At 44.2% G+C, this 16,077-nt stretch overlaps 1 protein-coding gene across 1 annotated transcript in view; it reads right to left on the bottom strand.

The window, feature by feature from the left end:
- The window catches only part of LOC129701456 (fibroblast growth factor receptor-like 1), a 155,634-nt gene that overhangs the window by 126,102 nt on the left and 13,455 nt on the right, over nt 1-16,077 (bottom strand). The window contains exon 2 of the mRNA XM_055642639.1: nt 15,769-15,871. Coding sequence (XP_055498614.1) covers nt 15,769-15,853 — 85 coding nt within the window. The 5' untranslated portion in view covers nt 15,854-15,871. The remainder of the gene's footprint in view (nt 1-15,768; nt 15,872-16,077) is intronic.

The raw sequence follows: 16,077 nt of genomic DNA, 5'->3' as shown, positions 1-16,077 counted from the left end.
GACAATCTTGTATAAAGGCTCTTCTGATCGCCTGCTGTAATTTTGGCTGAAGTACTGCGTTAAACCTGAAGCATGGCCCACACTAAGCTACAGTGTGGAATAATATTTTATTTTAAAGAAACTCTGATGGTAAACTGCAAGCTTATGGTGCAGTACAAAACCAAATAGTGCATGATTGAATTGATTGAAAAGTACAGTGTGAAAACAGGCCCTTCTGTCCATACAGATGTCCAAATCTAATCCTTATGCACAATCCTGAAGAAAGGTTTCGACCCGAAACGTTGCCTATTTCCTTTGCTCCATAGATGCTGCCTCACCCGCTGAGTTTCTCCAGCATTTTTGTCTACCTTATGCACAACTGTTAATTTATGGAAGGCAATTAATCTAAAACGTCTGTCTTTGGGATGGTGGAGTACCTGGAGGAATCCCATGTACTCACAAAGAGATTATGTAAAATCCACATAGACGGCACCCAAGACTAGGTTCAAACCCAGGTCTCTGGCGCAGGGAGGCAGCAGCTCCACCCAGTTTGGTTCAACCTGTGACAGGGCATCGGTGGCAGGTAGATAGTAGTGACTTTCTGTACTCATGGGTGGGGAGTCAGAGAGGGAACTCGCCCCAAGTTCCCATCTTTCATTGCGCGAACACCCTCTTTCCGAGGAAGTGTGCAGCAGGCATATTGCACGATGTTACAGGTGAAAGGATCCCTGTTGCTTGAGGTAGCCAAGGTTTGTCTACTAGGCATGGAATCCCAGCAAGAACCCGCAACCTCCAGAGAGACTTAGAGGAAGAACGAGGAACGCTGGCTTCAAAATATGTCTCATAACGCAGCATTTCTTCAGTTGCCTTACTTCAAGAAAATGTACTTCTGTGCTCCTTCATGCTGCTTATTGAACCTGTGCCACAGTAAATGCTTTCCCGTTACCAGGTCAGCCCCACATGAAATCAATACCTTCCTTGGTTAGATAGTGTGAGACCTTCGTTCATATTACAAAGCCTTTATTATCTGTGATCCCTTTACTAACAAGGAGGAAGACAAATGCAGAGGGCCAGGGTTTCAGGCCTGTCAGCATGATGTATTACAGCAGCGATGACAGGCTGTGATTGATCATAGCAAGGCTATCGTGGTGAGACTTCTTGCAGATTTGATACTAACCTTTCCACTCACTCCAAAGCTCGACTTTCCCTCTGGGGTCAAATGCCAGACGCCATCAGCAGACCAACTGCAGTATAAGCTTGCATCAGAGCTCTGCAGGTTGATACTATGACAAGGCTTAGAGTGTTAACAACATTGACACGTGCCCCATAAATAAAGATGAGAACCTTAAATCATTTTCAGACTGGATCTAACCTTGAACATCTCTTTATTTGCAGGTGGGAGGTGGCTTCAGAAATTTACAATCAGAAACATCTCACAGACTGAAACTCCAATCCAGTTGACAGCCGGTCAATGGCTCATCAACCTCTGCATTGTTCAGGTCTCTGCCTCTGAGTTAAGAGCAATGTTCCAGTGGTTTTCCCCACCCCTTATCCACAAACAGGATGAATTTTGAGAGCAGGATTGCCGGTGGCGTCTTTTCCTTACAGAAGTTACAGAAGGTCATTTTCGTCAACTGTTGTACTTTTACTCTCAAGCCTGGAAGCAAATGCTGACATCAGTCTGAAGAAGGGTTTCGGCCCAAAACGTTGCCTATTCCCTTCGCCCCATAGATTGCTGCCGCACCCGCTGAGTTTCTCCAGCACTTTTGTCTACGCAACAAATGCTGGTGACAGGAACCCTGGTTCCTTGGCTATAAGTGAATCCATGACACACAAGAAGTTAGCTGAAGCTAGCAAACCATCTAGGAATGGGCATTCACCACATTTCAGACGTATATGATTGTAGGTTAATTGACATGTTTGCTTCTCCTTGTTTCCTCTGTCCAAGCTTGGTGGGCCTTAATCAATTACCCTTCCTATATTTTGATCAACTATTAACTATATTTTGTTGTAGCCACTTCTCTGCCCTGCAGATGCAATAGCTCGACTGGCTGCCCACACAAACAATATGTTTAAACCAATGTTAAAAATCGCCACCACCAGTTATGCTGTTAATTCTGACTCCAACACTTCTTGCAGTTACTGAGTAACTCGCTTTCAGAAAGAGTGTTGTTTAGGAATGCGCGGTGCAATGTTATCAGCGGCTCTGTCGACAACTGCAGCTGTCCTGGGATGCGGACAGCTGTCTCTGGCAGGCTCGGAATTTCACCAAGAAAGCACGCAGCCTTTCCTAAGGGGACCCTGTCACTCAAAGTGGTCTGTGTTGGCTTTGTGCAGAAATGAGCTTGGTTCCCAGTGTGAACGGGGCTTTGAGAATTATCCACTATATTCGTTATTTCACTACATTGCAGCAAATGTAAAACATTGGTCAGGCTACAGCTGGACAACTATGTGCTGTTCGGCCGGCCCTTGTCCCGTCCCACTGGGTGTCGGGGAGGCTCGAACGTGTGGCGTACTCGCGGCCGGGCAAACTCCCGTTCAGCCGGAAGTACTCGCCGGATCCAGGCACCGTAATCCTTCTCAGCAGCCGGTCCCACACAACCTGAGCCACCTTTCCTCAACACCCTTCCCATCTCCCTCCGAGACGCAGGGAAGCATCTCCTGTATGGGCTCCTCCTCCACACCCTGCACTTCCTCGGCCTGGTCCACCGTCCGGACACTAAATGGCGGTCGGTGTTGCCTTTCGGTTGCGGAGAGAACAGCATACGCTCCTCCCCTGTAATGGCTTCCAACCCCATCTATCACAACCACAACCAGAGAGCAGTGCTGAACTACTATCTACATCTTTGGTGACCCACAGACTCTCCTTGATCGGACTTTGCTGGCTTAACCTTGCACTAAACGTTATTCCCTTATCATGTATCTATACACTGTAAATGGTTCGATTGTAATCATGTAATGTCTTTCTGCTGACTGGTCAGCACGCAACAAAGGTTTTTCATTGTAACTCGGTACACGTGACAATGAACTAAACTGATCTGACATCCAATGGACATCCATGTTGGTGGGTTAATTAGCAACAATATTGCCCCGACTATTTGGGTGCGTGGTAGGATGTGAAGAGCGATGAGAAATTTGGAAGAATAAAATGGAATTAAGGTAAATGTGTTCTTGCTGTGATCATTAATCAGTCTCTGCTGTATATTAATCATTCTTTACTTTAGATTATTATTGCCATGTGTACCGAGGTACAGTGGAACACTTTAGTTTGCATGCATCCAGTCAAAGAAACGACAGCACATGATTACAATAAAGCCGCCCACAGTGCACAGATGTACAGGATAAAGGGTACAGCATTCACTGTAAGATATTGTCCAATTAAAGATAGTACAAAGGTTTCTAATAAGGTAATTTTTGCCTTAGAATTGCACTTTTGCTAATGAGGACAGTTTTGTAACAGTGCTCGCTGATGATATTGTTAAAAAGTTTGAACTTGGTTTTGATGGTATTGTAGCGCACGCAGATATCGAACCAGGCGTTTGGAAGCCGCGGTCAAGTGACTCGGGAGGGGCTGTTGTTTTTGCGCGGTTTTTCCCTTGCGCGCGTTAGTTCAGCGCTGACCACCAATGTGGGCAGACGTGTCTGATAAACCTGTATGCTGCAACTTGAGCTTTCAAATAAAGTTTTGTTGAAAACTCCAGTAGTCGTTTCTCAGACCGCTAAAGTATTTTATTATTTTAATATCTGCCCCTTCTGCTGCACTCACTGCTGTTGTACAGCATTGGCACCTGTGCAAACGGCAAATTGCCCTGAGCCATGAAAGGATAATGCCAGTAGCACAACAGAAGATGAAATTCTAAGACGCGAAAATATCAGATTCAGATTAGTTTATAGTGATGTAGAGCAGGGTGCAATTAAATTCCTTCTTCGCATGAAGATACATTTCAGTCTTATCTTGATGTTTCAGGCGTTGTATCTGCACTTCATGAAATATACTTGCTGACAGGCACAGCAGCGAGTTCACAATATGCATGATAATGATAGACACAACAATAAATGCAACCACAAATGCTAAACAGCTGAACAGTGCAAAGATTGTAAAGCAATCTGAAGTAGAGCAATAAAATAATAAAGTGCAATAATGGAATAAGTTCATATCTTCATTAGTTCTTAAGTTATAGGAGCAGAATTAGGCCATTTGGCCCATCAATTCTACTCCGCCATTCAATCATGGCTGATCTATCTTTCCCTCTCAACCCCATTCTCCTGCCTTTTCCTCATAACTCCTGAAACCCTTACTAATCAAGAATCTGTCAATGCCCGCCTTAAAAATACCCAATGACTTGGCCTCCACAATATATGAATGAGGAAGAGATAAGAGTATGAGTATGTGGATGCACCTCCAGGAAGGGGGTTGTGAAAAATGTTATTGATTTTGGAGTCAGGCAGCAGTGGGGAAGAAGTTGATGTTAATCCTGGAGGCCAGGATTTGAAGCTGCTGTATCTTCTCCCTGAAGGTAAAAGAGAGGAAAGGGAATGGCCAGGGTGGCAGGATTCCTTGATCTACTCGGACTTTGCTGGCTTATAGGTGTCTCAACTATACCTTATACACGAGGGGCAATTTACAGAGACCAATTAACTGACAAACCCACGTGTCTTTGGGATGTGGGAGGTAACCGGAGCATACCATGCTGTCACAGGGAGAACGTGCAAACTCCACACAGAGTACACCCATGGTCAGGATCAAAACCCAGTCCTTTAGTGCTGTGAGGAAGCAGCTCTACCAAGTTGCCCTCCCTATTTAAGTTCATAATTTGAAAATAAGATTGTACTAATTACATTTGAGATACATCGGAGGGAGACAAAGAGGGGGATGGGGGTGGAATGGGGACTGGGTGGGAAAATAGGGGAAGCCCAATGTTCAAGTTCAGGTTCAAGTTCAAGTTACTTGTGAAGGAAGAGAGAGGTGTTTGAAATGAGCTGTGATTTGAAGAGATGTGAGGAAAGGCAGAGAAACCCACGCTCACTGACAATTTGAAGTGGGCATCTTTCTCCATTGAGCTTCCAAATGCAGCCCGCTAACAGCAGCAATAACATCGAACGTTTTTTACCATTGTAAATCTGCTGCAGTTTGCAACGTTTCCCTGGCATCCCACTGAAAGTAAAATGGAGGCTAGGATAATGAGAGCATCTGGCTGTCCCAGTGAGCTCATGCCTCAGCTCCTATTTGCCATAGGCCTACTCCCGGAGCTTCAGATCAACATGGTGTATCTACCATTTTACAAGAACTCCTAAACCAGACAGTGGAAGTCTCATTGACCTTTCACACTTCACCTTTCCACACCTTCCAACAAGAACATGTGGACGGGAGGGATGTGCACTCACAATATAAAGTTACTGGCCCACCACATTTGCTTATGTGTTTGGACAGAAATCCTCATGACTTCCACCAGCTGTGGACATGGCTACAGGCTTGGACAGCTCAATAAAGCTGGCCAGGAACTGTGCATTAGTAATACTATTTAGTCAGGCATAAATATCACAATGCCGCTATTCTCTCTTTTCTGTCGATTTCATCGATTTGAAGCACAGATGATATAGTCATAGTGGTGCAGCTTGTTAGTAGCTTCCTCATAACTCCAAAGATCTGGGTTCAACCCAGTGCTGTCTGTGCAGAGTTTGGACGTTCTCTCTGTCACCATGTGGTCTTCCCCTGTGTGCTCCGGAGTAATGGGTGGGTTAATTGGCCTTTGTATCAATTATTTAGTTGAGAATGTACAAGGCATGATTAGCAAGCTTGTAGGTGGCACTAAAGAAGAAGGCTTTGTGGATAGTGAAGATGATTATTAATAATTAAAGCAGGATCTTAATCAGCTAGACAACTGGGCCAAGAAATACCTAATGGAGTTTAATTCAGATATGTGTGAGGTGTTACATTTTAACCAGAGCAAGGTCTTCACAGTGAACCAGATGTTATAGAGCAGAGGGATTGTGGAGTATAAGTACATAGTTCCCAGAAAGTGGCATCTCAAGTACAAAAGATGATGGAGTGGGTTTATAATACATTGACCTTCATCATTCAGAGTATTAGTATAAAAGTTTAAAGGTTATGTTACAGTTGTATTAGACGTTAGTGAGGCCAAACCTGGAGTACAGTGTTCAGTTTTGGTCAACCTGCTAGACAAAAGATGGCATTAAATTGGAAAAGGTGCAGAGAAGATTTATGAAGATATTGCCAGGACTTGAGGGCCTGCGCTAGAGAGAAAAGTTGGGTACGCTAGGACTTTATTCCTTGGAGCACTGGAGGCTGAGAGGTGATCACATAGAGGTGTATAAAATCATGTGGGAATATAAATGGTGGATGCGTTGAGTCTTTACCATAACGTAGGGGAATCAAGAACTAGACGGCATAGGTTTAAGATGAGAAGGGAAAGATTTCATAGGAACCCGAGGCATAACATTTTCACACAGGTGTTGGTTTTATGGAATGAACTGCCTGAGGAAGTAATTGAGGTAGACACAAAAACAAAATTGAAAAGGCATTTGACAGGTACATGAACAGAGAGGGCTCAGAGGGATATGGACCAAACGTGGATAAATGGGACTAGCTTAGATGAGGCATCTTGGTGGGCATGGATGAGTAGGACCTAAGGGCCTGTTTCTGTGCTGTATGACTCTTCTGCCTCTAGTCGTGTAGTTGAGTATAGTGTTGTGAAAGGATCTTGGGGAAGTTAATGGGAACAAGGTCTGAATAAAATGAACCAGTGTAAGAGGGAGCTTGACAATCGACATGCGAGCAAGTGGAGGACATATTGTTTGGGGAGTTCCATGAACTGTAATTCTGTTAACTCCTCCTCCCCTTCCTATCAGACCCTCCAGCCTTGACTCCTCCTTTTCCCTTTCTTGTTCACCCCCACCCTCAACAGAAGAAGGGTTTCGGCCCGAAACCAGTAATGATGCACCGCTTTGTCTTTTCGTGTAATGTAATGATCAGTGATGTTTCAGTGATGTACCTGCACTTTGTTGAAGATGTTTGCTCACAGGGATGAAAGAGAGTCAGTCCATGATGTGAATACACTCCATTCCACTCACATGCCACCTATGCAATCGGGCAACCTTATGCAACCTCTCAAATGACTCACTTTTGTTGGATAGAAGATAGACACAAAATAACTCAGCGGGTTAGGCAGCATCTCTGGAGAGAAGGAATGGGTGACGTTTCGGGTCGAGACATTTGTTGGCCTGGATTTCAAGAATGAATAGCAGTAGAGTAAATCAAACCCAAGCTATTTGGGGGGAAACTGAATATGACATTACAGATATACTTTTAACATTCTCACCACAGACTTGTCAATGTTTTCTGTGCGGGGTCGCCTAGGGACCTCGTTTATTGTGCTCACCAAATGTTTTGTGTTCCTGCAAGTGACATGCATACTGTGACAGCACTGTACATTATGTACGGTGACTCCTAGCACCACCTGCACAGTGAGCACCACAAGTAGCTTCTGCTAACAAAGGAGCTGATTTTGTCAATTAGTATGGAAACACCCATGGTATGTCGAGAGAACCAGGTGTCCCAATTCAGGGAGGCAACATCTAAATAAATTGCACCATTATAGCAACTGTGGAGATTTCCAGTTATTATTTTATTCGATTAGTTTAGAGATACACCGTGCTTCGACCCACCCAGTCCACGCCGAACAGCGATCCCCGCACAAAACACAGTCCTACACACACTGGGGACAATTTACAATTTTGCCGAAGCCAATTAGCCCATAAACCTGTACATCTTTGGAGTGTGGGAGGAAACCAGAGCACCCAGCCAAAACCCCTGCAGGTCACGGAGAAAACATACAAACTACATACAGTCAGCACCCTTAGTCAGGATCGAACCTGTGTCGCTGACGCTGTAAGGCAGCAATTCTACCGCTGCGCCATCACTACACAGTTGTGTACTATGGGCATAAACAAAGGATCAAAGAGCAGCATCAGATATTTATGAGGTTTTACCCATTTTCCAGTAGTAGAACAAGGTAAACTTCAGAGAGAGGTGAATTTAGTTGCAACTTAGTACAAAGCAGTTGATCAGCTGCCCGCAATATATCCAGCCCGATGTTTCTTTCCGTTGAACTTCACAGAAAGCAAGAATCAGATCAAGTGTATAATGGGCGTTTGATTGTCATCGTGACTTTTACATTCCTAGTGAACGTTAGAATTAATAACAAATACTGTAATTCCCATGTGCTCTCTGCCAGGGCCCAGTGAAGGACTGGGACAGTTCTTTAGAAACATCATATGCTAATAAAAATGGGAGCAAATTGCTTTTTCTTACTGATGGCCCACACAAATTGAATCAGGGACGTTTAGTGTTTAAAGTCCTCACTCACAAAGCTAAATACCAAAATCAAAATACTGCAGATGCTGAAAATCTGAAATAAACAGAAGATAGGTGAAGATACTCAGTAAGACTGACAGCATCTGAGGGGAGGGAAACAAAGAGTTAGCGTTGCAGGTTGATGATGTTGCATCTAATAGTGGGCTGGATTGCAACAGGTCAGCTGTGCTTTTGATAAAAGATCACTGATCTGAAATGTCATCCCCGTTTTTCACTTTCCACAGGCACTGCCTGTCCTGCTCAGCTATTGGAGTCGTTTTTTTCGTTTAATGCAAGGAGAGTATAGGATTCTTGCAAAAAGGAGGTGGCTGGATAAACTGGAGGCTGTACAATGCACTGCAGGTACCAAACCATGTTCAAGGCACCAGCGGTTGAACATGATTTCAGCACACAGCCAGCTCTAACTCCATGACACATTGGTGCTGTGCATTGAACTGCCTCACTGCTCCAGAGAACCAAGTTAAATCCTGAACATCTGGTGCTGTCTATGTGGAGTCTACACATTGATCTGGTAATGGACCTGATGTTTCTGGTTGGGGAACACTGGGATTGACTTGTTTTGCATGCAGTCCTCTACACACTTGCTGACAACGACAGTGATGGCAGTGGCATATTCATTTTGGTTGGCCGCAGGGTTCTTGAGTGTTGACATGTGGGTGTTTCTAGGTATATGTATGGATGCGGGACATGTGCACACATGTATGTGTGTGTTACTGGGAGGGGTGGGGGAGGGGTTAGTGGTGGGGAGGAGTGGTCTCTCTCTTTGCTGCCTGGGGTCAGGAGGGACTGTTGGCCAGAACACTGTGCTTCTAAACGACATTACTGACATGTGTCACCACAGCCCGCTTATTCTATACATTGCTGATTTGTGTTACAATTCCCTGCACTCATCCCCCTTCCAGTGGCCAGACTCACTCCAAACAGGTGTGTGAATGCCATGTTGGAAACAATCTGGCCACTCTTAGAACAAGACATAGATCTGAATTTTGCATCCTGGTCTCGTCAAACTCTGCCTTATAGCATGGTTACTTCCCCCTAATGATCAAATTGAATCACTTTCATTAATTGGTTCACAAAAGATTGCGTTTATTTAGCTTTAGACAGGTACAAACTGCCAATTATGCCTGGACTGTTGGCTAATGTACATTCATTGTGTTTCCAGGAAAGCTGCTGCTTTTAATACTTGGCACACAGAAAGCCAGAGCCCTATCAAGTTGCTCTTTTTTTTAAGTCCTAGCCCCTCGAGTCTTTCACAATCGGCTTCATCACTTGTAGGGGTCTGGTTCCTCAACACTCCTGCTCCTCTCACACCTCCCCTCCACGTCTGTGACGTCAGCAGAATTTCAGATTATATTCCTGCATTATCCCTGCAGCCAAACCTCTGGTTATTCAAAGGCGTGCGGGGTTTGTAAGCTAATTGTCCTCTACAGATTGCCCCTCATGTGTAGGGAGTGGATGCGAAAGTGGAGTAACATAGAACTAGTGTGAACCGGTGATCAATGGTCGGTGTGGACTCAGTCGACTGAAGGGCCTGTTTCTATGCTGTATCTTGAAACTAAACTAGACTAAGTTAAATTACTCACTGAATACCAAGCACTGACCCCCACAGTACAACCCTTCCAAGAAAAGTAACGTCCAATTTACCCTAACCATGTGTGTAGGAAGGAACTGCAGATGACCCTTCTTCAGACCCGAAACGTCACCTATTCCTTTTCTCAAGAGATGCTGCCTGACCCGCTGAGTTACTCCAGCTTTTGTGCCCATCTTACCCTAACCCTGTGTCCTATTGTCTTGCATACTAAGCCAATGTAAAATGCCTCCATCAGCTATTTAACTTTAAAATGATTTGACTAACACAGAGTGTACCAAGGTGTACATACAGTAGCTTGCACCATAGGATATTATTCTGACATAGGAGGAGCGCACAGCCTGTTTCCCAACCAGCAATGGCATCAAAGCACCCGTTCTGCAATGGAACTCAATGACGGGTCTCTGTTGTCACTGTTTGATGAATAAAACAGTGTCAGTTTACCTTGGCTGCTCAACAAATCCAGGAGTCTTTGATGTGAAGAGCGATGAGCACTGTAGGAGTTTAATTGCATTGTGAACTGCTCTTTGTAACAACCATTTAAAGACAAACCCACTCTTTAATTTACCAGAACATTACTTATGGAAATCAAGTTCATGTCATTTCTCGTTCCATATCCCTTACCCAAAGTTATGCTTTGCCTACTTTTTGCTATTGCTGTTCTTGACTCCAGTCCTATCCCCTTGTCCCCGACTGACTATACTCCCACTGGTCACTCCAGTAATTAGCTCTGGCAGTCAATCTTCACATGTTTGTCAGGCGATGAATGACACTGGGCTATTTAACTGTGGAGGAACCCAGCTTGGGCATGTTACACTCCTGACTGCCATTCTTGCCCACCAGGAATAATAGCAGTGAACTGCAGCGACGAGCTGACAGATAGATGTTCCCCGAATTAGAAGGTGAATGCACCATGTGACAACTATTGGACACCTTCTGGACTATTTGATATGCGGGGCCGTGTGTAGGGGAGGGGGAAGGAGCTGGGGGAGAGAGTTTCATCATTCATTGCCACAAGACAACGGTGCAAGCCAAGTCATTGGGTATTTTAAAGCGGAGGTTGATAGGGTTTTGATTAATAGGGGTGTCAAACGTTAGAGGGAAAAATAGATCAACCATGATCAAATGGTATAGCAGACTCAATGGGCCAAATGGCCTAATTCTGCTCCTATATTTTATTGTCTTATGATCTTATTTACTTATTATCTTCGGTTACCTTGTCCAATATTGGATCTCAAAGAACAATCATTACAATGAAAGGAGGATGACAAAAATGCTGGAGAAACTCAGCGGGTAAGGCAGCATCTATGGAGCAAAGGAATATGTGACGTTTCGGGTCGAGACCCGCTTCAGACTGAAGAAGGGTCTCGACCTGAAACATCGTCTATTCCTTCGCTCCATAGATGCTGCCTCACCCGCTGAGTTTCTCCAGAATTTTTGTCTACCAGCCATTACAATGAAATCAAAATATTTACCTTATTCTCCTGAAAACCAATATATCTTTCCAAAAAAAATTGGTTATGATTAGTTGACATTGATTCCTTAAATTTCCACCTCATCCCTGCCATCCACACTTCCTCCTGGCACCCTTAACTGTTTTCCTGAAGCACAGTTTTGTGGCAAAGAATCTGATCCCATCTACTTATTCCCCAAATGCGCCTTGGTGTTCAATTCCATTTTTGTAGAAATGCCTTGAAAAACGTTTTGACTCAATGCATAGAATCAGGACCATGAGAACGAGAAGAAAAGGCCGTTTGGAGCATTGAGCTCAGGCTTGTAATTCCACTCAACCTAAACTTAACCTCAGCCTCCGGCATTCTTTTTAGGAGTTCCTCTTTAATGTTGTTATAGCATCTGGTTACTCTGACCCTCATAAAGTGGGTTCCACAACATACATATGAACTAAGAACAGGAACAGGCCACTCTTCTTGACTCCCCTTGAGTTTGTTTTACCATCCAATATGTCATGGCTAATCTGATTGTAACCACAGTTCTGTATTTTGGTTTCTCTGTGGTATCTTTTCACCCCTCTGCTTATCACCTCACGAGCTATGAAAATTACAAGAAAGAGAGACCTCAACTCCAGCATATCGTTTTCAAATTACATGCTCGATTCATCAGTCAATGGGTGGCAAAGCTTAAAGCTTATTGCATGCGTCTTATCCACTTTGGTTCATCAGAAGACTTTATTCCTTCATACTGATGGGGATCATCCTCAAATCGAAAGGAACTGTGTCGAATGAGAAGGAGCAATTGTGAGATGCAATGGAGGGAATCTTTTTTTGCAAGGAAGGGTGGGGGAACGCACTATTATTAGCAAGATGTCAGACAGGGAGCTGTAGGATCAAGCCTTCATTTAACCACATCATTAATTTCAGCCTAGTATTTCTTATGCAGCAAGACAGAAAATAGCTTGCTCGTCCGACTCTCATTCCTCTCGCCACTGACCAAGTGCACTACCTACTGCAATCTATAGAAACTCGCTTAGATTTCTTCAAACATAATTTCCAAACCCGTGACCTTCATCATGAAAGACAAGGGCAGCAGGTGCCTGGGATTATCATCACCTCCAAGTCCCCATCCAACACGCACTCGGAAAAGATCACCGCTCTTTCAACACTGCTGGGCCAAAATACTGGAACACCCTCCCTCCCAGTAGGGGTCTTCTTCAGTTTAAGAACAGGAGCAACACATGGCAACAGATGCCCGTGATCTCCAAATCAGCTAAATATTATAAAACAGCGATGTTCAGCACCATTCTGGCAGGCAATGCTATCCCCAAATGGATAGGGCCGGCAGCAGGGACAGAAATTGAGTCACACTTCAGCCGGTCACCTCACTAGTTAAAAGTAGACAGCTTTATATGTTTTTAAAAACCAACCTGAGTACTGAGCAGAATGTGGAGATTCAAAAAGAAATAAAACTCTTGCAGATCATGTTATGATGATTGAAGAGGGTGAAGTGAGTGGACTCTCAAGTTATTGCATAAGGAGCCTGGGCTATTTAAAATACAACATGAGACACACAAGGGAAGCAACATGAATTAGTCAGTTATCCGATATAAGAAATTATTTCTTCTTCTCAACTGAAGGACTTGTGATAGTAAATCAGCCGATGCCAAGAAACTCACTTGGACTTCCTCAAAAGTACTTTCTAAACCAGTGACCTCCATCATGAAAGACAAGGACAGCAGCTGCATGAGATTATTATTATCTCCAAGTCCACATCTTAAACGCACTATGAATGTACTACCGTTCTTTCACCATTGCTGGGTCAAAATACTGAGACCGATCTCAGTTGCTTGGCATCTTCAAGATGGCGGATGTGGAAGGTGAAGGGGCTGTGAACGGTCCGCAAACTCACGTCCTTTGCACCCTAAAGTTCCGTGAACGGATTGGGAAGTGGAAGGTGGTGTCCTCAGTGTACCGAAGCGGAGGCACGGCTGCTGGACGCGACGGACAGAGCGTCTGTGGCTGGTCATGGGGTGTGGTGTTGGCGGAGGTGGGTCTACGGCACCTGGTGAGTGAGTGAGTGAGTGGATTGAGCACAACTTGCGGCAGCTGCACGGAGCTGCAGTGGAGGAGCTGACGGACTCACATTGGCCAGGCCGACCCCTACTTCCATCCAGTGCTGCCAGAGCACCAGGCTTTAAAGTGAGACTATAATAAATTGAATATCTCCTTGGCCCAAGGGTTTACCAGAAACTTGGAATTTGCAGGATGGTGCTGGAATGGGATGACTCTCTAAGAGCGACGATATGTTCCGAGTGTGTGCTGGCCCAGAAGAAGGTACATTGCACCCACTGTGTGTACAGTATGATTTAACTGAACAACATACAGAACAATGTATCTCTGTAAACATGCCAATAAATAAACTAACTCAGTAAATGTTATCCGGACCTGATCTTGCCACTGCAGTAGTTAATTTCCTCATCTCGAGAAGGCAAGGCATATTCTCTTTTTGCTGTGAAGTTGTATGTTAAAAGCCTTCGGTGATAACTCACGGTGTGTATGAGCACACAATTTACAGTGATATTCCAGCATGAACCAAGGGAAAGCGGTATTGTTTTGGGTGCTGACCTCAGACAAGGATTAGACAGACGGTTTTCTGTCGTGCCAGATTAGTGTTCAATATCCCTTGGCACTTGTGATGGACAGCAATGGTGTTTTCTGACTAATTTTCATTCCTCGAACAACTCCCCAACACCAACAATAAATTGTAGAACCAAGGAACTGCGCGTGCTGGTTTACCAAGTAAAGACATAAAATGCTGGAGGAACTGAGCAGGTCAGCATCACTGGTGAACATGGATAGGTGATGTTTCAGGTTGGGAAACTTCACACTGATTCGATGACAATATATTACTGGATCATTATCACATAGTTGCTTAAAGGGGAGGTTATTCTCACTGTTGCAATAATACTTCTAAATTGATTCATCGGATATCACCATTACATGTAAAATAGCTTATGGAGTTGTGATCACTGATCCCAAAATGCTCCTTCACGATTGTTGAAGAGAATTCAACATGTGATGATTCCAATTGAGACGGTAAGTCCAGAAATGGACAAAATTCTAACAATATCGAGGAGCGGGAGGTATATGGAGAGGTTATGCAGGTTAGCAATTTATTCCTTGGAGTGCAGGAGTCTGAGGGGTGATCTTATAGAGGTGTATAAAAGCATGAGGGTCTTTTTTTTTAAATCAGTGCAAGGGAATCGAGAACTGGAGGACATAGGTGAGAGGGGAAAGATTTAATAGGAACCCGAGGGGCAACCTTTTCATGCAGAGGAAGGAGGGTAATTTGAACGAGCTGCCAGAGCAAGTAATTGATCATTTAATAGGGTTTTGGACTGAAACATGTATAGGTATGGTTTAAAGGGATATGTTCCAAAGAGGGGCAAGTGGGACTGGCACTGATGGGGCATCTTGGCCGGATGGACAAGTTGGGCTGAAGGGCCTGCGTGTGCTACATGACTCCATGATTCCATGGCTCTAATATTTGGTGACCCTCTAACTTCAACATTAGTAATACCACCAGTGCAGTGTAGATTACAGAAATGCAGGAACCAGTAAACTTTGTCGATGTGTTAAATCACTCTTTAACGAAAGGAAAGTAGTGTAGTTGATGTATTATTGGTTGTGAACATTAATCACCACTTTCAAGCTGTTTCCCCCCGAAGGATTATGTCAAGGGACTGGCTGCTCTTGGCTTGCAATATTGTTTTGGAGAGAGTTCCTTTGAAAGAGTCCTTAAATAAACCACTCATGTTGTTTAAGCTGCTTGTATCTCACATATATCTGTATATCCTACGATGAACTTCAGTGGAGGTGAAGATCCCTGAACCCATATACTTTATCACAGTTATCTCCAGTCCTCACAAAAATCATCTGATTATTTTTGTCCACTTAGAAGGTGGAAAACCTTCAATACAGATGTTTGTTTCCACCTGTCCATTTTCCCACCTTAATACTTGAAGCTTTAACTGTTGACCCCAAGGTCAGACCATGAACTCCTGTGCCCCAGAACTGGCTCATGAACTCCTGACTCTTCAGCGTTTGGCAAGTGTGCCTGAATTTTAAAATGTTTTCATGTCATGTCCTCATGTCCAAAGAACTCTTGAGCACAACCTGCCCGTTCAACTCCTGATGCCATTCCTTTTACTTGCCCACAATTTGCTTTCCCTTTTCTCATCTGTGCTTTACCCCATCTCCTCTGTGGACTCTCAATGTGAAACGTCCAGCATAAAGCTTCCTTCATTGATGGTTAACCACTCAATGACAGCACCAGCCCCAATGCACATTACCTCTCACACTGCCGCTCAGACCAAACATCATCGTGAAGGCAAGGAGACACACGAAGTCCATTCTCAGTTTGCTGCCACTCTGCATCAACCCAATTACTCGAGGCTAGAGCAAAAAAAGGCACAAGAAGAAAGATTAATCAGTTATTCATCCTTTGTCTTTCTCCAGTGCAACTTCCCCAAACGCTTCCAACAGTCACTCTGTGGCCTTCAGAGCGAAGGGAATAGCTGGACACTGAGGTTCCATTTTACAGCCAAACACCATTGACATTAGCGTGATGTCAGTGTAGTGATTCATGAATTTTGTTGCCA

This window comes from Leucoraja erinacea, chromosome 11 (genome assembly GCF_028641065.1).
Source record: "Leucoraja erinacea ecotype New England chromosome 11, Leri_hhj_1, whole genome shotgun sequence".
In the NCBI taxonomy this organism is placed as follows: Eukaryota; Metazoa; Chordata; class Chondrichthyes; order Rajiformes; family Rajidae; genus Leucoraja; species Leucoraja erinaceus.
Note: the sequence above shows the minus strand (reverse complement) of the source record. Positions and strands in the feature narration are given on the sequence as shown.